Source organism: Fringilla coelebs (assembly GCF_963513975.1).
Source record: "Fringilla coelebs genome assembly, chromosome: 6".
NCBI classification, from domain to species: domain Eukaryota; kingdom Metazoa; phylum Chordata; class Aves; order Passeriformes; family Fringillidae; genus Fringilla; species Fringilla coelebs.
The window spans coordinates 32,296,500-32,318,902 of NC_140034.1; the positions used below are offsets into that span (position 1 = coordinate 32,296,500).

Below are 22,403 nucleotides of genomic sequence, written 5' to 3' on the forward strand. Positions count from 1 at the left end.
TTTGTAAACATTTTTAACCATTTTTCCATTCTAAAGTTGTGTAAGTTGTACAATAAAGCTTCTTACATACAAAGAACAATAAACCACCAAGGACATTTATATTTATACCTTTGTGCTCTGGTTTTATTAATGTTTTTTAATACATCTCTGGATCACTGATGTGTTATTTGTGCCAAACTTGGCTTCCACGCAAGATTTTCCCTGCCCTCTCCATTTCAGCTATGCTGAGGGAGTGCACCTGAGCTGTTCCCCTGTGTAAGCTCTGGCCCACCTGCAGGCAGTGCTGCGGTCACTCAGCACGGGCAGCTGGCACTTTTGATTCTGAAGACTTTAGGATTTCCAAGCCATGCTGCCCTTGATGCAGCCAGGAGGCAGAAGAGTCTCTGAGTGACTGCAGCCATGCCCAGCCAGGGCTGCCCCTGTCACATGAAAAGAGACAGCATATTGGCTATTTGCAGGGGCTGGTGCATCAGACTCTCGACTGAATCTGCTAGTGTGATCAAAGAGCTGATGCCAGGGCACTCAATAAGCTTCTAGAACATGCTGCTAAAACTAAGAATGGCCAAGACTGGCTCCTCCATCTCTACTTGCAGCAGCAGCTTGTCTTGTGCACCCTTAGCAAAGGCAGGTGCTGTAGCAGGAGTACCCACATGAGAAATGTACTGAGGGCATCCTGCAGGTGTAGAAAATTGATCTTTACATTTTCTTTTCCTGAGGATGAAGACTCCTGTTCTATGTCACTACTCATCTGAGGACAGTCCTGTATATTTGAATTTTTTCCCACTGAGAACAAGGAGAGCAAAGAACTCCTGGCCTGTTATGAAGGGCCAGGAATTTCTGCCCTCGTCAGTTACAGGACTGTCTGCTTGAGTTCCCTGGAATGAGATGGGGCAGTGGGAGTGCACTGTCAGTGTAACCCATCTGATCTTACCTGGGCCTGGACTACCATTTGTCCTGCAGGTTTGGTCTCTTAACTCTTCTGGCTCCAAAAGACACCGAGAAGTCTGAGAACTATAAAAAACAAAGATGGTTCCAACCCTGGAGAAATCCCTTCATTTACTTGCAGGAGGAAGGAGATACCTTAAAACCAACCATTTTCTGAGCATGTATCTTTATCTGGACATATCTATATATGAATATATGTAGGTCTAACCAAAAGTTTGAAACAGAGAACTGCTGCTGCTGTGGGGAAGACAGCCTTGGCAGCCCATTCCAATGATCTTGCCTGAGCCATGCCAAACTTTCATGCTAATTAATGCATGCATTTTTGTAGCTTTTCTTGTCATTAAAATAAAAAAGGCAAGCCATATGCTTTGTGTTAACCCATAGCCTAAGTCCACCCACTTGTTGCTTGGTGGGTGTGAATACAGTAGGACACAAGAAAGAGCTATAGTTGAGGTAAGTTAGGCCTTTACTTACCCAAAGAAACTACTAAGAAGAACTAAACACGAAGAACATGGCAGGTGGCCACACTTCACAGGGCAGAGAACCCTGTGGGAAATTTGCTGTTCCCAGCTTCCCTGGAGACTCATCAGTGGAACATGTAAGTGTACCAACCAATGCATGCCACTTCTAGAATTACTTGGTATTGGCCAACTATTTCTGCATAAGTAATCTTTTAATTTCTTGCTATTGTAGAGAACACAATGTTTTCCTTCCACAACACAGTCTTCTCAGAGCCAATGCAAATGGGCTTCTTCAGTTTTAAAGTGGTCATTTGCACCAAACCTATATTCAACAGGAGTAGTAGCTTAACCAGTAGGTATTCATAAGCTGTGGAGATAAAGACTGAGGTAAGTGTAGAAAGATCTGCATCTTAATGACAATAGTGCATTTTTTTTACTGATATTGCAGGGAAGTCCGCAGTAAGTGGTAGATTTTCAACAGAAATTCATTTTGGAAAGGACTGTTGAGATTGCAGAAGTAAGCATCTTAAAGTATCCACAAGGGGAGTTCTGGTTCTTATTTCTCACCTTTTCCAAAGAGAAAAAACTGGTGCACAAAGTTGTATGAATATTTAAGCAAAGTTACGACAAGAGGGAGAGAACTCATTAAAAAAAAGTGCTTGGCAAGCAGAAGTCTTAAAGAAAAAATCTTCCACAGGAAATCCATAAAATTAGACAAGTATCATAGAGAAACTTGGATTTTCAAATTTAAACAAATCCCAGGAAGCCCAGACATCATTTGTCTTTTATTTTTCACCTGCTTTCAAAGGGAAGAACTGCTAGCCTAGACAAAACATACAAGGCTGAACTGAGAGCTGCTGAGACTCTGTGTCCATGTCCCTTGATGGCTCTGCTCACAAAATGCGTATGGAGAGACCATTTTAGTGTTATTGTAAAATTAGGGTAGAATGCCTCCAGCAATGCCCTTCCCACCAAAACTATGCATACCAAATACACAAAGCAAACAATAAAAAACAATGGCACAGATCAGTATTTCCACAAGAAAACAGCAGATTTTTAGGGGAAAAAATGTTCTGAATACAGAATACCTGCCTACAAAGCAAAATTGTTCGTGCAGTTTAACACTCTGCAAGTCACTGCACACTCCAGAATATTCCAGTTTACTGGGGTTTTTTTTAAACATAAGAGGTATTGCAGATTCCATTGCAAGCACTGAACTATTTCACATAGACATAAATGACAGGGAGCCTTTTATTTCAACTGCGGCATCTGGATTCTAGCCAATCCCTCAATGAAACGTATAATTGGATAAATGTAGGTTATGGCATTAGTAGTATTCAGCTGCCTCTATTCTATTTGAAAAGGAAACAGTTTTTCTGACCTTTAAATCTCACTACAAATAAAGGAGCAATTATTTCTCAATAAGCAAGCACATCTGTTGAAAATTAAATTAAATTAAAGAAAAAATCAATTACTATTTTTCCTAGCTTTCATAAACCCTCCCAACCTGTCAGCTTCCTGAGGATCTGCCAAACCACCTTGTCTTGTGTCTGTCCTTCACACTGTGAGACTCCAGAGGTGAGGCTCTCTCTTCATAAGTGGGGGAGGAAACACACTTGGAAGTGTAAACTCTGGCAAATCTTTCATGTAAAAAGCAAGAGAGGGGATCTTTTCCAAAGCTGTGCTTAGAAAGACTTTTTAAGAAGCATAACAAAAAGGTGCACTCTCATATTATTTGCTGAAATTTTATCCAGCAAATACAGGGTTTAAATAAAATATAAAAATTCTCATAGTCACTGAAATCACAGAAATTGAGTTGCAAACAACTGCCTCTCACTTATCCATCCCTGATATGGAGGTAAAATTCATCCTTTTCAGTACATGAATTTACTGGCATACTTTTTCACATTTCTAGACTAGTCCTTGTTACTCTGATGACATGTTTAAGCAGCCCTTTCCTCTCTGATCTGTGCAGCAGATAATTTTTGCACAGCCTGTTTTCACTCTGCGCTCAGCATGCCCACTGGCTCTGCAGGAGTTCTGCTTGGGAAGTGAGAAGGAAAGCATGCACCACAGCTCCACTAAGCAGACACCAGCCCACGTGTCTTGGAAAAAGGCATTAGGCCCAGCATTTTTGTGGGGCGTTTTCCTCTTTTTATATATATTTTTTTTTTAATGACAAAACTAGAAGTTTTTTCACTCCTCGGTAGAACTACTTTAATTTAAATTTGAATTCTGTTCATAAAAGAATAATTTCACTTGTTTTCTTGTTGTTCAGATTCACAAAACTTTTTAACTTTTTTTTTTTTTTTAATTCAGGATATATATTTTGTCACTACTCTTCAAAATGAAAATCCCTCAACCACTCTAAGTCTGCACAATGACTGTAAAGCTGGAGTCAACTTCTGACACCATTACAGTATAGTGAAATCAATGCTGTAATTGTTTAAAATATCCTACTCAAATGTATAGTATATTTTCTATATTACATATGAATCCATGCAATCTATATATAAACATACATACATAATGTTCATGAAATCGATTGAACCACCTTAATTTTCCATATTCAGAGGAAAAAATATGCAGCTTGTCATTTAAGAGAGCAAACCATGGCAGCATCGAAACATACCCACTGAAGAAAATCAGTATCAACAGTTGAGCACTGGCCACCACAAACACCAGCTCTGCTGTGTATCACTGAGGGCTCTCAGTGACAAAGACAGAATGGTTTGGTCCTGTATTGCTCAGCAATTAGATGAATCACATCAGAATCTATTCTTCATGGCTGTGTTGCCTTCACCAATATTAAATTTTTGGAACAAAGCATCTATCTGTGCTGTAAAATCATCAGTGAAAAAAGATAAGGAGAACAAACAGCATAAATTTACATTCACACACGAAACTTCTTGTTCCTCAAACACCTCAAAGCCCAAAAATCAGAAGGATAACTTTAAAAATCAGTCTCCTGTGCTCTGCTATGTTTTGGATTAAAGGGGCTAGAGAGGACATTAAAGAAGTCAGTTATCAGAATTTTTTGCCAAATACAATTTAGGCTAAATGAAGCTATGTATTTCAAAAAACCTGCTTCCAAATCCTAAGTTAGGCTGCAAAAGAAAATGAATTTAAATATCTTAATCATCACTGCCACATTACTCCCTGAGGAGAAGCTGCCACATTCCAGTGCAGCTGGAATTCAAGTGGCGGCCCCAGTGGAGGGGTTATTGCAGGTCACAACACAGAGTCACTGGAAAAACAAAGAAAAACCCATGAATCCTCCTGGGCTCAACTTTCTTTTTACCCTAGTATTGTGATGTTTTAGCAAATGACCTTGTCACTATATTTTATATAATATCTCTGTTATTGTCCACTTCTCACCAGTACCATATTTTTCCAAATAATTCTTTCCAACAGTTTTACTTAAAACTGAGAATGCAAAAAGAAAGGAGGGCTTGAATTGATATTTCACCTGTAACATCAAACAAGAAACAAAATATTTCCAAACAACCTTTTAACATAATGCAGTAGAAACCGAGCACAGATAAATCTCAGGTCAATAATTTTTTATAGTCTCTGAGCTTTGGGTACTGACCCAACACACCTCTGGAATAGCAAGCCATGAGTGTTGGCCCCTTTAGCTTGGAGTGACTTCAACTGGTGCAGGGTGCTCAGCACTTCCCACAACTAAAAGTTAAGTTGCAGACTTCCTGTTGGAATATCCATTTCAAGTCAATATCCCTCCAAACTTACTTGCTTATCCCTGAAATGCCAGATGCAAATAAAAAGATGTGTGGCTTCAGGAATGTCAAAAATCTTTGTTAGCAACAGCAACCCTTCCTTAAGGGTGCTAGCAAAAGCTTTTTTATAGCAGCAAGAGATTCAAGATAAGAAAATAAACCAGGAAAAATAGGAATTATTTAGTATTTTTCTTAATGTTCTCTAGATATTATACATACAATCTTTAAACAGAATTTAGATTTCTTCAAAAACTGCACAAGCACTTGAAACACTCTTTTTGAGATCTCTATAAAACACAAGTTCCATGTGAAAATAACTGGACTGTGGAAAGATTAGAGCCAGCAGACAGTTCTGAATGAATATCATACAGGCACAGAAAATACTCTTAAAAACACTTGTCAGTATTGCTTTCATTATATTTATGCTAAAAAAATTATGACACAGGCTTAATATTTTTACAGTAAGAAACACATGTAGGTGAGATTTGAAAAGTTCCATGAAATGTGCTTACAGCAATCCTATGCAGAACATCCACTATGCAAAGGTTTGTTATTGCTGTGGGAGAACACGTAAAAATATCAGAAAGTAAAAAAAGAGATAGCAACGGCTTGTTGCAAATATCAGGTTACATTCAGATTTTTAACTGAGAGCAAATTGGTTAGATTCTGATCTCTGTTATATCCACACAATTACAACTTCCCCAGAAGTGTGCATCCAATCCTACAGGCAACTCTGTAAATTAGATTAAAATCTGGGGCAATATGTGCATTTATTTAAACATTCATATTAGATCAAATAAGCCCTATGCAATAAAAGCCCAAGTATAGTTAATGTACTGTCCATACATCTTTTTGTGGTGGATGTTAAACGACTAAAGGTATAGGATCTGAGAAACAATTTGTCCTTTTAGGTCAAGAGGCCACAAGAGAGCTTGTCAATGGGAAAATCTGTTGAGTCTTCTTTGCTAGAGTATCTCTCCCCACTCAAAAAAACTTTTAAAAATGAACCATGTTTTTTTAATAATGTTTTCTTATTCTGAAATTGGACCACATGAAATGGGAAACCGACCATCAGCTGAGTAAATAGGCAAAAAATCAGGAAAAAATACTAGTTAAAGACTAGACAATCAAAAACCTGTAATGAATTGTTACTATTCTCTCAAACCCAAACCAGCTGCATTACCCTTCCCCCATCACTACACGGTTTCACAACCCAGTAGCTGCTAGGACAAACTTCTGAATGCCTCCATTTTACTCCCTCCAAGCCTTCACCAGGGGCTGCCATCCTTCCTCATTTAATTGCATTTCTTAACTCAAAGACATGAATGTTTGCTGTGTGGTTACCGTTTTCCCAGATGAGAATCAGGCAGACCTGAGCAGACTAGTGCTGATGTTCTGATCCAGCAGAGCACTTGAGCAATTCCAGCCTTCAGGCAAACCAGGGGTCCAGCCAACAGACAGCCCCAGGAAAAAAACTGAGTAATGGGATGCTTCACTGAGTCAGGACTCTGAGTCAGACAGGCTGCAAGCCCCAGCAAACTGCAGTGAGATAACAGAAGACACGACTTAGCTAACTTTATGAAAAAGCTAGACTCTGTGTGTATGAGAAGAAAAATTAAATTATTATATATATTTCACACCTTCTCTAATAAAGCCCCATCAATTAAGACTAAACTTTTCAAGTTTGGTTGGTTTTTTGGTTTTGTTTCATTTTTTTTTACAAACAAATACATATGTCTTATCAGACACACCGCTACACAATATCTGTGTACATTTCTTTATAAGACAGAACACTCCCAAGAAATTTAATGAAATGCAAGAGTTTATTTTGAAACCAAACTGCAAGAATGTATGACAATGACAACAATAATTATCTCTAAAGAAAAAATCAACTCATGGAACATTTTCAATTAAAATAATTTATTCCCATCAGGATGCTTGATATGATACTGTATCAGTGCAATATCATTGATAGAAGTTTAGCTACACCTTCAGAAAACAGTAGTGCAGAGAAGCATATAGTCACTCTCCCCTCAAATTTCAATGTTCATATGATCTGAAAAAGAGAAAAGAAAAAGGTGCTGAGCTGCTGGAAGCACAACATTCTTTTCAAGAGCAAAATATAACAACCGTTTATTAAAAACTGTTCCACTTAATATAGCCCCTCAAACTAGAGCTGGCTCATACAACTATGAGAAATAGCCTTTTCATTTCTGCATCTGGGCAAGTCTGGATTCTGTTAACTTCAGTAAACATCATCTATGTTTATATACATATAAGCTGGGTATAGGTTAGTGCTTCTTTCAAGAAACAGACATTACTTATCTTTGAAGGCACATGAGAGTTTCCTTCATATATATACATATATATGCATTATGCTAATAATTACACTTTCCTGAAAATATCTATCATTTAATATATTACAATAAATCTATATCAGTCTACAGTACCATAAGGAATGTAAAATTGAAATTGTGCTAAACCAATTTCACACTATTTTATTTGCTTAGCCAGCATTACTAAGAATTCAAACTGTATATGGAGTGGGCAATAAAATCAAACTACTTACAGAAGGTTATGCATACATATTTAAATGTCCTTAAGAATTAAGACAATAATAAAATGCAACTATGCAAATACCTCTTACAAATTAAAATAGCACCTGACACTTCTCATACCTTCATCTGCAGATTTATTTGCCTTAAACTGGATTGCACTGGGATCTCTATTTCTTAATTAGCACATTTAATCATGTCTGAACTAACAAGCAAATTATCTACAGATACGTTAAGCAAGTTTACAAATTCAATAAATAACACACCCTTTGGCCTCTGTCCAGAACTAATTGCTTCAGACAGAACTGAGTCACCTTTGTAGGAAACAAATTAATTAGCTTTTTCGTAAAAAATGAAAAAAAATCAGGGACTGAATTTTCAGAATACTTCCCCTCTCAAAAAAAGAATTTGTGTGCAAAAACATCAGAAAAACCAAGATGCTTATTAACCATCCAGATTTGAGCTCTAGAGGATTAAACATTACTCATCATCTGTTTCAGTCACTAGTGAAAACAGGTAATCGAAATATCCCATTACATTACTCTGACACACATGATTTTGACTCAAAGATATTTAAATTATTATGTGATAAATGTTAACACATTCACCTTGTAGACTTTTACAATGAGATATCCCATGTGGAAATCCACTTAATATTGAAAATCTCCTCCTCTCTTGTGCAATAAAATTACGTCACAGTGACTATACCTACAGTTACCAGCTCACTTCACTACCCAGTGGTCTCAGTGCACGGTGCTATCCCTGATTTAACACATGCCCTCTTAAAACACACTCAGAATGAGAGCTGGTAGTTGAGTATGAATCACACTTGGCTCTGACCATGTCCTTCAGACTAAAGGAGAATTTTAACTCAGGTAAAGGCAGCAAGTTACTGAGTTTTTCTCACTGTTGGTTGCCGAAGAAGCCTGATGGCGCAGTATGTAATCGTGTTACTCCTGCAGGTGACCAGGTTGCCAGCCCCTGCAGAGGTGATCTCTGTGGTGCTCCCCATGAGCACCACTGCCACCCTGCTCTCCTCTGGGCCAACCACTCTCTTCCCTCGCTCTGCTCCTCTGATGCCTGCATCTACATGAAGAGCAAAGACAGCTTGAGAAGGCAACTGGTAATTTACCTTATCAGCTGCCAGGAAAAAAAAAGCCAAACTAAAACCACCCAACCTTTTCTACAGGTACTATTTTTATTTTCTTCATGTAGAAGCTAGCACTTAAATCTCCTAAGGGAAAAGTAGTGCAGGTAAGTATGGATATCAACTATGTCTGGCAGTGTAAAAACAGCAATACCAAGACTTCCTGCATTCTGACAGGCGGAATCACATTGAAAAATATTAAAATTCCATCATTGTAGAAAGATTAAGTACAAACAATCAAAGAAAGTGTTGTGATCATGATTAGGAAATTATAACATAGCAGAGGGATATTAGAATGTTCCTCTTAATTACTGATGTACATGAAAAAAACAGTTTCTCTAAATCCAGAACAGATTGCCAGTACAACAAAGACCAATCCATAAACATAGCAAAATGTATTGATTTATAGTAAGATTAGATTCTAGCACTATAATTACAAATTTCATACTGTCAAAACTTCTATGAAAAAAAATAAAAGGTTTACCTGCCTAAAATCTGGCTTACTTGAACAGTTGGCGTTCCAGGAAGAGAACTAGTCTTAGGTTAAAAATATAATTATAGATTTAGATTACAATATCACTATGTAATTACATATAAGTAAAGACCATAAAAAAAAACAAGAGACATTTCCACAATTGTTTTAGAACACCAGACAGAGAGAATTTTTTTTTTTTTTTGCTGGTTTAAGTCTATTCTTTCTTTTACCAAACTAAAAGTAATTGTTCAGTATTATTAATTTTGGTATCTTATGTGTGTAAATTTGAACTCCCTAAAAGCAGTTTATTATCTTTAATGTAGCCAGGACATGTTTGTTTCTATATGACCAAGTTTACATTATTAAAAACTTTCATGAAACACTTGGATTTTCATGTGAATTTTTGTACCAGCTACTGCGAGAATATTTGCTCTCCACAGAACAGTGAACATGACTTTCTACTACCAGAAAGGGAATCCATATGTCTTTTCAACACTGTTTTCCAGTTGACAGAATTAATCAACATCAATGATATATTTCATAAAACTCTTAGTCAATTATTTCAGGGTAAGAATTTTAATAAACATTCTGTTATTTTGTGTGTATTACTTTTGGCACAGTTTTATGTTTTCTAAAAGAACATTCTTGTCCCACCGTAATAATCAGTGTGTATTGGTGCATACCTTTGGTGAGAACCTGCTTAGGTTTTTTCATTATAATCAAAAGCCTATTCTAAAGGGTTGTTAAGAGTCTCACCTCCTTTGGTTTGCAGTGGTATGCTGAGAATGTCAGCCTCTGTGGATGGCTCATTGTTCATGCTGATGCAATATAATGGTTCACCCAAGAAAGAAGGTTTCTTCAATCTTTTTGTGTTGAGTGCTCTTGACATAAAGTAACCTTCAGTAATACTCTTATCTTCCATCTTCTGTAAACCTTCTAGGTCATCAGGTTCCTCTGTTTGGGCCAGTGAATCCTTTGATAAGTGACTACCAGCCAATGCTTTGCTGGTATGGTAGCCAGGGATTTTGCTCTCTGCATTAACACATAAGCTTTTGTCTTCGAGTCCAGCCTTTTCCTGAGCCATTAACATCCCTACAATATGGTCTTCAACTAACATTTTGGAAAGACTAGATGTGGAGTGAAGAGTGGAGTCTTGACTTGTGTAACAAGGGGGACTTAATCCAAAAGAAAGAGATTCCTGAGACTGTGGCATGGTAACGTTACTTATTGTTCTCTGAGGCTGCATACATTCTTCCAGAAGGGTCTTAAGCTGCTCTTCAGAGAGGCTCATTTGTTTTTCAGTCTGAAAAAAAAAAAGGAGAGAATTTCTTCTGTCAAAATATAATTAATGGAAAGCAGTGCCATAAAACAGCTTGAGAGATACACTGGCAGAATCCTTAAACAAATATCAGTCTTTCAATTAAAACTGAATTTAAATATACACTTCCATAATCACAAAATTTACGCAGCATCCTCACTAGGTTCTAGATAGATTGATGATGATGATGAAAGTTAGGAAAGAAGCCTGATGTCCACAAGGCACTGAGAGGCCTTTGATTTTGCATAGTCATCCATGAGATCTGACTGGTTTTTAATTACCAGAGCATGCACTTTCTCATATTTATTGGTTTGCTGTGAATATCTACAGACACACACACACACACACATACACACTCTTTTAGATTTTAGTTATTGAAAGTAAAATAGCACGTTCATAAAGGACTGTTGGGGCAATGCAGCTGGAGTTAGAAATGGTTTTGGGCAGCACCGGCCCACAAAGACTGTCACATGCTGACTGAAATATTCCCAGCCTCTCATGGTAGAAATCCCACATAGTCTCTCTCTCAACCAAGTGACACAAAGCACATCAGTTACCTACCATGGCAAGCATGACCCATGGCAAGTGACAGAAGAAAGCTCTGTCTTCTGTAGGACAGTTTTAGTGCTTCCTTCAAGCTGTCACCGCTTGCGTAGCTCACAGATGTATCTCTTCAAGTAATTTCTTATTCAGAGACTGGCACACTCTCACCATTCTTATCACATAGGACATTTCTTAAAATTTGATGTTAAAGATAATAACTGATATTAGTTGGTTATGGTGAAGAATAGCAAAGGATATTTTGCTTAAAGAGGTTAGCAATAGGGAGTTACTTACAGCTTTTACAATCCTTAATGCTCCTAAAAACAGAGTAGCACAATTTTCCCTGACAATTTAAAGATTATGATGATAAGGACAAGACTATTTTTACATATGTGTAATACATTTGTCCATGAAATAGGAGCTATAGAAGATATCATAATATATATTTAAAATGTTGGAAACACTATCAACATTTAATAGAGAAAAACACTTAACTTAACCTCCAAGACACAAAGGACCAGCTGACACATTAATGAACCCTTAGGCTACAGTGATTTATGTAAAACAAAAATTTTATTTTTGTCGTGTAAGGACTTCTACAGAGAATTTACTTTACATTGTGCTAGAGGATGAAGCTGCTGTCATTTCAGAGAAGAGATCAATATTAGATGTTTAGCTGATATTTTTTTCCCTGAAGGTCTCTGATCCAGCTACAGGAGTCATACTATCTTGTTTGATGTATATGACATGACTCAACTACAGCCAAGGTACCATACAAGGTGTACGGATTATTCCTGAAAACTGATTACTCATATTCATCAATGGGGACAGTTTTCAGCCAGGAAGGAAAGAATATTTCTTTGAAAAATGTGTGGCTATTAAAATTACAAGATGACACTAAAAAGCAAACAAGAATGACATTTTAAGTTACCTTCAGTCACCATTCTGTACTTACGCATTCAAACATTAATAATAGTTAATAATCACTGCTACAGACCAAATCTATACAGTTCAGGCACTAACTGATGGGCATAAGGTCAGCTCTACAGAGTTATTTAACCCAATAATCTTTTTCTGCAGATATCAATTTTCTTCCCAAAGATACTCCAAGTTTCTTTCTTGCACATAAAACTGCAACTGCATTAAAGAAATCAAGATGGTAAGGACTTTTAAACATGAAAAAAAAAAAAAAGAGAAAGAAAAAGAGCCCTGACAGACTATTATTGTGGGTAGAGATCTTTGTTTAGATGAACACATCACCAGGGAATTATATTGAGATGCAAGTAATCTTGGTATCAATCTATGTATTTTTGATAATATCAACTAAAATCAAACCTCAAGCCTAAATGCTTAACATAGAAAACATGCAAAATATTACAATATCTTCAAACTTTACTTAGTCTTCTAAGTTTTAATCCTGGTGTAGAAAGTAGTCACTGATGAAAAATAACTCAGGGAAAAAAATTAGTAGCAAAACACTATGATGAATCAAAAATGAAACATGAAATGTTTCAAATTTTCACTTTTAATCTAAACTACTAGCCCATGCTGAAGTCTTTAATTTCTTGAAAAAGTATTTTAATTTGTAGGATAACATTTGTTTCCAAGCAGTGATTATCAGAATGGACTCACTCTAAGAAACAGAGGCTTCCACACAGGAAGAGCACAACATAAGAGACCACTACTGGAAGCACAGCTGCATCAAGAGTATATCCACAGAGCAGATTATACTGTGTAAACATAACTATATTTGTAACATAGAAGATTTTCACATCTGGAAACCCACATGGTTCTGGGTGTGTGGTTCTATACTAACATATTTCAAACCTCTTGGCCAAGATCATTTGGAGCTAATTTTATGTTAATGACAGGGCAATTCACTCACTGCAGAAAGGAATTATGTATATGAAGCAAATGAATGATCAGTACAAAATTAACACTGGGAGGAAGATCATCTTTTCCTGACTTTCTTTTGTCCTTTTATTTCCCCTATCCCCACACCATTTAACTGCAGTCCATTTTCCCTCATCCAAATTTTTTTTCTTCTTTTTTTCATCTTTCAGGAAAATCATATGGTTTGTATTCATAGATAACCTTGATTATTACCAGAGGGGTAAGATTTAGAGCCTAAGGCATATGGGGAGGGAAATGAATATAATAACTATGGAGTTAAAAAGTTTGGGAACTAGTGGGCTTGTTTTCCTCCAGAGTGGCAGGCCTGCAGCCAAAGCAGACAGTGTAAACCATTTCTTTGTTCCTTCCTTTTTCTTTCTTTCTATTTCTCTTTCTCTTTTTCGCCCTCTGGATTTTTGTAAGACATGCATGTAAAGATGAGGAAAGTATTTAATAAACCTCTCCAAAAATTATGTTTTAAAACACTAAAGGCGCACTGTTATTTTCTTTCGCCAAACTCAAGAGATGACTACAGGCTTAAGGAAAAATACACAGTGGAGAAGATAAATAGCCACCAGTCATCCACTCAGCAGCCAGGAATTTACACTGAAATGAAAGCAGAAAGGCTGCTGTTAAAATCAGGAAACAGAGTTTAGGGAAACACCATTGGGAAAGACATCTCACAGCAAAAAAGGCTGTGCATTTGCAACCAAATGAGCATTTGAACTCATGGAATTGCATAATACAACAACTTTATTAGAAGTCTGCAGAGTATATATTTGCACACATGAGAAGCAATCCAGTCACAACCAACTGTAACAGTTCAGAGCCATGACTTGGAATCAGAAACACAGTCTCAGGGAGACACTCGATTCTACATCTCCCAAGCTTTCATTCCCTTCATTGTAAATAATTTACAACTCCTATACAGAATAAATACTTCAAGACATTTTTTTAAAAATACAAGGACATAAAATGAGTGTCATTCAAAATGCAGAAACAGCCCTCTAGACAAGGGAAAATGAGGTATCAGGTCTGGTTTCCATTAAAAACTAGAAAACCTTTTAATTGTTCTGGCTAATTTTTAATAGGACAGTGAGTCCTATTCATTTCCTAGGCTTTTTTACCGTTAATGATCCAAAAAACTAATTCCTAGCCAGGAGTTTAGGAGCCTGCTAATGACCTTTACTGTTTATGTGTGGTTAGCTTTTCACACACTTGTGGCCCTCCTCTGACTGAAGATTTCTTGTTCCTTGCTGAATTCCTCCGTGACAGGAGTCTATAGAGAAAACCTTACTGCATGTGGTAGGAATGCAAACTTGTAGTTTGCTGTGGACAGCCCTGCTGTGACTACAAGTTTTCAAGTTCAAATCTTTAGGCTTTCTTTCTACATCTGTACAGTAACAAAAACAGAGTAACACTGAAAGCCTGTATCAGATTTTACCATGGGGAGAAAGCTGACACATCAGGATTATTTCTAATTATAGTAAATAATCAAAAAATGACACACAGTAAATGAGCAAACACTACAAAGTAAGGATATTTAAGGACTCATGTAGCTGGCACATCTATAAACATGGAAATTCTGTTCCTTAGTTTGAAAGTGCTGCACTCAGTAGTTCACATGATAGTGTATTTGTTTGAAATAATTTACTTTGATGCTTAATTTGCTCACATTTTTACTAGTGTGTGAGACTGCAACAGTCAATTCTGAGGTAACTGCTTTCTTCTGGTAAAATGACCCCATTTTAAGAGAATACTGATCTATTGAGACAAAGTTCAGATTTTTGACAGATCAGCCCAGGGAAGTTTTGTAAGTTTTAGTTATTCAATAACTTATTGACAGTTTCTCAAACAACTCTATTCTGCTTTGAAAAGGCAATCCTTGCCTTCTATCTCCACATTACTCAACTCAATGTGGACCTTCAAGTCCAGGGTCTCACCTTTCTGCATCGCACCCAAGCATTATCTACTTGTCTATGAACAGCACTGGTCAGTGCAACTGTGAAATATTATTAACATGCAAACACTATTATTAACATGAAACATTATTAACATACAAACCACACACATCATGTCATTGTGGAAGAGCTTCTTATCATTTCCAGACATGTTGAAAGCCCAAAGTTCTTTTGCATCACAGAAGTCAGTTTGGTATCCATAACTTGTAAACTGATTTAAATTAATGTAATAGGTCCATTGCCTGTCCTCAGCAGGCAACTAAGCATCACCCAGATACTTGCTTACTTCCCAGTGGGGAAGGGTAAGAGGACAGGAAGAGCAAAAAAAGAAAGGAAAGGAAGAGTAAAAGCAATAAAACTTGTGGATTGAGATAAAAATTGTTTAATAAGCAAAGAGAGAGAAAGGTAACAAAACAAGCAATGCAAAGGCAATCACTCAGCATCTCCCATGGGTAGACAAATACCCAGCCACTTCTGAGCAAAAAATGGTTAACTTTGTAGAACCCACTCTTTTCCCTTTGTATTACTGTGCATAAGATTATATGTCTTGGAGGGCAGACTGAGAACCACAAAAGGCCCTGATTCAGTGCAAAGGCTGAGCTAAAACAGGTGAGTTATCAGCACTTCTTGGTCACAAATCCACAACACAGCACCCTACAGGCTGCTAAGAAAACATTAACATCCCAGCCAAAGCCAGTACAGAGACCCACACATCTGCTTTCACAAAGAAATTAAGTGTTCAGCATGTCACTTTACTGCTTTGAGTAGTTGCTTGTTTTATAAACACTGTGTTAAAAGAAAAAGCTTAATGAATGTAAAAGAAAAAAGTAAAGCTTTCCTCTGTACAGCTGCTTCAGAGGGGTTAGTTCAGAATGTAACAACAGAAAATATTAGAGGGAGTAGACCAGAGACATGCTCACAACTCAATGAGCATCTTTTTGGAGAGGCAAGTAATATGTGTGGATTTGACAGTGTTAAAAATTGAGACTCAAAGCTGAATCAGAAATTAAGAGCTCCTTACAATCACGATTTACCATCTGATGGTTCTGTGTTTATGTCTAGTGGGCTTGGGGACTTCTATGGTGTTTCAGCAATGACATACATCTTCAAGAATGAACAGGATCCTAAGCCAGAGGCGAAAATCTCCTGCTTCTGCTTTTCCCTCTTTCTGCTCCATTTACTTATGTTAGTTAAATTTTCCCTTCTCTTATTTTTTCCACTGTTTCTGTTTGTGTAAGGGCAAAATGAACAGGTCTACTAGTCAATTTTTGGTAGCTGCTGCTGCTAAGAGCCAAAACACAGAAAGGACAGAAGTATGTTGGCAAAAAACCAGAAGCACCAGACAAAAAGAGGAGGAGATTATTGGGCATCTGGTAACATCACTGTCTGAAAAGAAAATTCAATTTGTAACATTATGAGCTACCAGAACCTCAACATCAAAGTGATTATCAGCCTTGTGGAATAGTATAAAACATTGACTAAAAAAATATTTCAGAATTTTAGAAGATAAAATTAACTTCACTAAGAAATTATTTTAAAAAAAATAGATTTTTTCCCTTCTTTCTCTCACAAAGAGAAATTTTAAAAGAAATCAAAAGGAGACATGAGTTTATACAATTTTGATCTTATTTAGAGTAGCAAAGTAGATGAAAACTGTGGAGACAAATGATAGTTGCAGCCATTTTTTAAAGGTAGCCTATAGGTTATAGAGGTAAAAACAATTAAATCAGTTTTACCTCCAAGAACTTGTCATAAACATGCCTATTTTAGTCATTACAAAGAGGTGTAACACTTGCTTAAATTTTGCCTTTCTCAAAAATATCAAGTCAATTGCTTGTGACTTGAATGTGCCAGTAAAGGAAAAGTGTGTTTCATCAGCTATGAAAGAGAGAGGAACTGGCTACTAGAGGTAACAGAAGTTGGAGAAAAAAAAACAAAAACAAGGAAGCTAAAAGATCTTTTGCAGGAATTTTCTTTTCATTTGACCCTATAGACACTAAGCTACATTGCTTACAGCTGTGGAGATTTCATGGTATTATAAGAGGGTATACTTAAGAGGTTTGTAAGTGGGAAGTATTTCTTAGAACCCTACGGAAATGTTTCCATCATTTTCAAAGACTCAAAAAGATGTATTTCTGAATGGCTACAAGTTGTACATTTTACCCTAACTTTCAATTTTAACTTAATTTCATTTTAGCTTTTGATTTACAGGTTGCATAACATTTTCTAGGTGCTTACCTATTACCAGGTTCTCACCCATGGGCACTAAAATCTAAATTTGTATGTCCTCACCAAGTTCTAAAAAGGTAACTTTAGGAAACAGAACCCAAAAATGTCATGCAGGCTTAAATTTTCTAACATTTCTATCAGGCACACATTGTAATAAAAAATAAGTATTTTTCAAGTAACTGGAAATTACTCTTCATCACCTTTTCCGCAATTAAGTACATATGACTTTGAAGTTCCATTTCTCCATCTGAACCAAGAGGGTATTTTAACCTTTACACCCTAAGCAGTATTGGATTCAACCTAAACAATTAAAATATTAAATAGAACTCATCAAAATATGTATTTCCATTAGCATGATGGCTTTTTCTGTCATTTTGTTAATATAAGACTTATGCATTATGATATATTGTACCATTTCCCCTAAGGTCCAAACACCAGTTGTATAGCATATTTTACTTTTGTATATATTGTATAATAAAAATTTTCTTTTCTGAAGTTTCAACATTGTCCTGCTATTCAATTTTACTCCAGCTTCCATCATTAGCAGCAGGGCACAAATTTCAAGTAAGCAGGAATTAGCAAAGGAGGCAATTTTACTCAGCATTTTATCTGTAATTCAGCATTTAGCTTTAATTGAAGATAAGAACTAAAATTCTAAATAAGTATATATTAAATTGTGTAATTAAATGTGCACAGAGTATATTTTCCTGGCTAGGGCAAAGAGGTACTGACTTGATGTAAAGAGCCTGTTTAACTGGATGTCCTACTAGTCACTAAACAGTAAGAGTAGAGTGTTCCTTAGAGAATGTAATTTCAAAGTTTAAGAATTTTTAAAGCTGCATAAATCATGATGTAAATTCCCCTTCATTTAAACACTGAACTATGAGAAAAGTGTCTGATTTAAATCACTTTGAATTTGAAAATCCATCTACTCCAAGGTTGTCAACAGATGTTTTGCAGGAATTCAGCTCTTCTAACTCCAGATTAGCTCAAAACTTATCTCTTCTAATCTACTGTGTTTGCAGATAGAGAAAAATCGAGGTACTTTTTCATATTTGAGCCACTTTAAAAATTTTCATTTTTAAAATCTTTCTCAGCAAATGGATAGCTCCCTGTTTGTAGAGCACTTGATTTCATACAGTTTCAAGAGTTCTTATATTTGAAGCAAGCTGGTTTTAACTAAAACACACTGACGGTGTGTGAAAACATAAGACACAAATTCCTGAACTGGTATTTACAATCTTTTACTCATAATAAGACTCATTTTCTAGCCTCTCCTGAAGAAGCAGAACTTCTGCAATCTAGACTATTTAGCATTCAAAACCAGTTTCCTAAACATCCCATTTTGTGTTTTTAACTGTTTGTTATTAAGCACTTAACAGATTTCATTCCATAGAAATCTCTTCCTTGAATATTAAGTTGTGGATTTAATTTTCAGTAAAGCCAGTAGAGTAGACAAAAATGCCTTGATGTGGTTGCAGCTGTTTTCTGTTACAAAACCCCATTTCTATTTTTTTTTCCTTTTTTTTCGGGCATATTGGCTTAATATTTTTTTCTGAGAAATAGTGTAGCATAATGGGATCACCTTCATATACATCATCTTTTAAACTGTAATGAACTATCCAGAGATTTTAAGAATGCTTACAGGTCTATAGTCTACTGGAGGAACAGAAAATATTAAAGAACAGAAGTGTTCAAGGACTGGTTAGATGTGGCTCTGAGCAACCTGGTCTGGTGGAAGGTGTCCCTAGCCACTGCAGGGCAGTTGGAACTAGATGAGGTTCAAATCCCTTCCAACCCAACCATTCTATCCTTCTATAATTCCATGAAAACAGAGAAGCCACAAACACATGAACTAGGTGACCTATGCAATTAAGAGTAGTTTAGCCTTACAGAATATGGAAAGGACTGGCCCAAGGAGCAACAGGCCATAAAGACTCATCTAAAGCACACTACAGACAGAAGCTTCAGACTCAATTTTCTGGTACTCTTCAGAGATATCTTTTAAAGTGACTCTTAATGGCTGGACTTGTGTGTCAATAGCAACAGGCACCTCTAAATACTGACTTTTTCTAAGTAACATAATAATGTATATGGTAAGCCTGGCCTGCAGTACATATTTTGAAGGCGTAAATATTCTCTTCTGACAACAGAAGTATTATATGAAGGAAGGTCTGCTATATGTAGAATAAGGAGATACAGAAACCCACAGGGTTCCTCAGGAAAGTAATACAGGTAGGGTACAATCTCAGTTATCCAACTTAAGGTTGATCAAATTCTCTTTGATGAATGTGGTTTTCTTACAGAGTTTTTGACACCCTCTCTTTGTTTCACATTCATACCACCTAAATCAAGAGCCTCAGCCAAGTGCTAATGTCAGTGCTAATCTATTGTAGTTCCCCAAGGTCCTCACAGGCAGCAGAGACACACCAGCACTGGCAATTGTAATTCAACCCAGCTAAAATTTAAGAATAGAACATTTAGGATTTTGCTTACCAGTTATTGTTTTAAAACTGAAGCCTTTCTGACAAAAGATTTAAAAGGCTATTCAACCAAAAGAGAATAAATGGGAAGAAGTAGAAATCAATATTAAAAAATAAATTTGGCAAGTCACAGAAAAAGCAATAAAATATACTACTTTTCAGAAACTTGTGGTGAAGAAATATGTTGAAATATAGAATTGCAAATCTATTATCTACCTTTAAATAACAAGACCCATAATGTATAATACAGTTTAGCATTTCATTGTCTTGCTCCCACAAGCTTAATATAACAGCATGTACAGTATTGCCATGTGTGGGATAAGGCAAGAATTCAAACACTGCTAAAATCTAGAACATTAACAGTACCAAAAATTACACAACTTATAGGAATAAAGAAGAGAAGTTGTCCGTCTTTGTAGCTGTGTGAACTGCAAATATGGAATCCTACCTCACAGTCTTAGGACTATGAAGTGTCTTTAAAAAAAAGAAAAAATCAAGTACCCATTCACTGCTTCTGAAATGTTTCTGTAATTTTTAATTCATGGCATGGATAATTACACCCATAAAGGAAGATCCCATCGAAAATCTATGAAACTATCATTGTCTTTAAGGGAAAGATCCCTGTACATAAGCATAGATAAATGAATAAGGGTATGGTTAGTTGTCCCACATCTCTGTCTCTGTTTGTGAGAGGCCAGAGAAAGAAAATTCTTTATCAGTTCTGTTTGGTGGGGCCTGTTGCCACAAGGCAAGTGCAAAGTTTCTACAGGGAACATCAGGTTGTAGCTGTGTTTGTCAATGAGGGCATATATGTTATGGAGCACTGAAATAAAATTTTTTAAAAAGAAGAATAATAAGAAGCTTTTTCTTTACTGAAGAATGGAAGGGTATTTTGAAATGAGGTAACTGCATCTGGCTCTCGTATTTCCATTCAAAAGGAAAACCCAAAAGCCTTTAGGAAGAATGTGATGAACAATATTGCCCCAGGCAAAACATTTTATTTGGAGATTCAAGCCTTCCTGCACCTGTTCTTGATTTTGGAAGGGGGTGGGGCACAAAACCTTTCATTAAGTACAATAGCAGGAGTTAAAGCTCTAAACATTCAAATATATATTACCAGAAAATTCTCATTTACCACATAACAATAACATTTAAAAAGTTGAGACTAAGATAATGTGAATCTAATCTATTGTTACCACTTGATGTTTTGCAGCTGTTTTTATGAAGACACACAAAAAAGCAAAATTATAACATTATTTCTTTTTTTTTCTAACTACAAAAGGCACTGCACAGAAAGCCTAGTTGTTAAACATCAGTTTTGATTATTTATTAAAACACACTTTTTCTCAGGCTTGTCTAGCAAAGTAAATGTGCAAAAGTACTAATGTCTACATTCCTGCTGGCATGATAAATTTCATATATTATTATAACCAAATATTTGGAACCATGTCTTTGCCAAACTAGAAACAGCATAAACATTTTAAGAACAGGTAAGAGAACAAACCTCTCTATTTTTCTTCTGAGGCAATAAGAGAAAACCTCAGCTACTTTCTGCCACTAACTGTAATAGTTTTCAATTCCCTAGGCCTTAGCAGAAAAAAACACTTTCAGCATCTTCATTTGTTCTTTTCTTCAAGTCCTGTAGCAAGGACAACTGAAAAAGTCCATGCATTCCAAGTGCTGCAGCTCCTTATTGTTATTATCCTGGTTCACATAATCAGAAGCACAGGTATCTGCATACAGATAAAAAGCAAGAAACCCTTTACTCAGTTTAGGGAGGCAGTCAGTTGATTTGACAATGGGAGCCATAGACCAGAAGGTACACAACACATCACTGTAGTACACTTCTCCTTGTCTCCACTCACTTTTCCTGGTAAAACCATGCCTGGTAGATAAGAGAGGGCTGCATGTCTCTAACTAGAAGCAAAACCAACATTCAACAGGTCACACAATCACACTGGGCAGGTTTCTGTATTTCCTCCTCATCACCAAGGAGCATGCCACAAGCCAAGTGACAGAGGTACAGGAAATCAGATAGCCCAAACAGCATAAACTAAGCATAAGCATACCAGCTTTCCTGCACCAGGGAGAAAAAATAATTATACTCATGTAGAAGGCTTTATAGTAAAAAGATTCGTGTTTTAAAAAATAATGTCTTGAGGATAGGAGAATATTTTAGTGCTTGAATTTTTCAACCATTTTCTGCAGAATGTGCTCATACGTAAAATGCAATTCAAAACAGCTGAGTAAATATTGATGCTAAGAAATTTTGCTTTTAGAGAAATTAAAACAATTCTAGAAACAACAAACAAATTACAAAAACATAAAATGATACAGATGCATGTAACTCAGAGAAAAGTTTATATTTTGCAGTTTGGAATGTATACTTGCAACAGGATATAAAATATATTTTTAAATTAAGCTTTTGGCAATCCCATTTATACTCAATGATGTACACCACAGTACAAAAGGGAAAAAAACAGTATACTATTTCCCCTAGTAAAAGACATGAAAGCACCGAAAGACTCATGTTTTTCAAAAGAAAGTTATGTAAATTTATCATGCATTTGGGATACAGGTGACTCTGCTGAAGCTGGAGTCTGTCTTTTGCCCATAAAGTCAAAGTTCACATGTCACTCATAAGATCTGAAAGATT

The 22,403-nt window shown here is 36.3% G+C and overlaps 1 protein-coding gene across 1 annotated transcript in view; it reads right to left on the minus strand.

The window, feature by feature from the left end:
* Positions 1-10,047: 10,047 nt before the first annotated feature.
* FSIP1 (fibrous sheath interacting protein 1) overlaps positions 10,048-22,403 on the minus strand; it is a gene marked incomplete at its 3' end in the record, with an annotated part of 65,250 nt that continues 52,894 nt past the window's right edge. The window contains exon 11 of the mRNA XM_084207395.1: positions 10,048-10,623. Within this exon, the coding sequence (XP_084063521.1) occupies positions 10,048-10,623 (576 nt within the window). The remainder of the gene's footprint in view (positions 10,624-22,403) is intronic.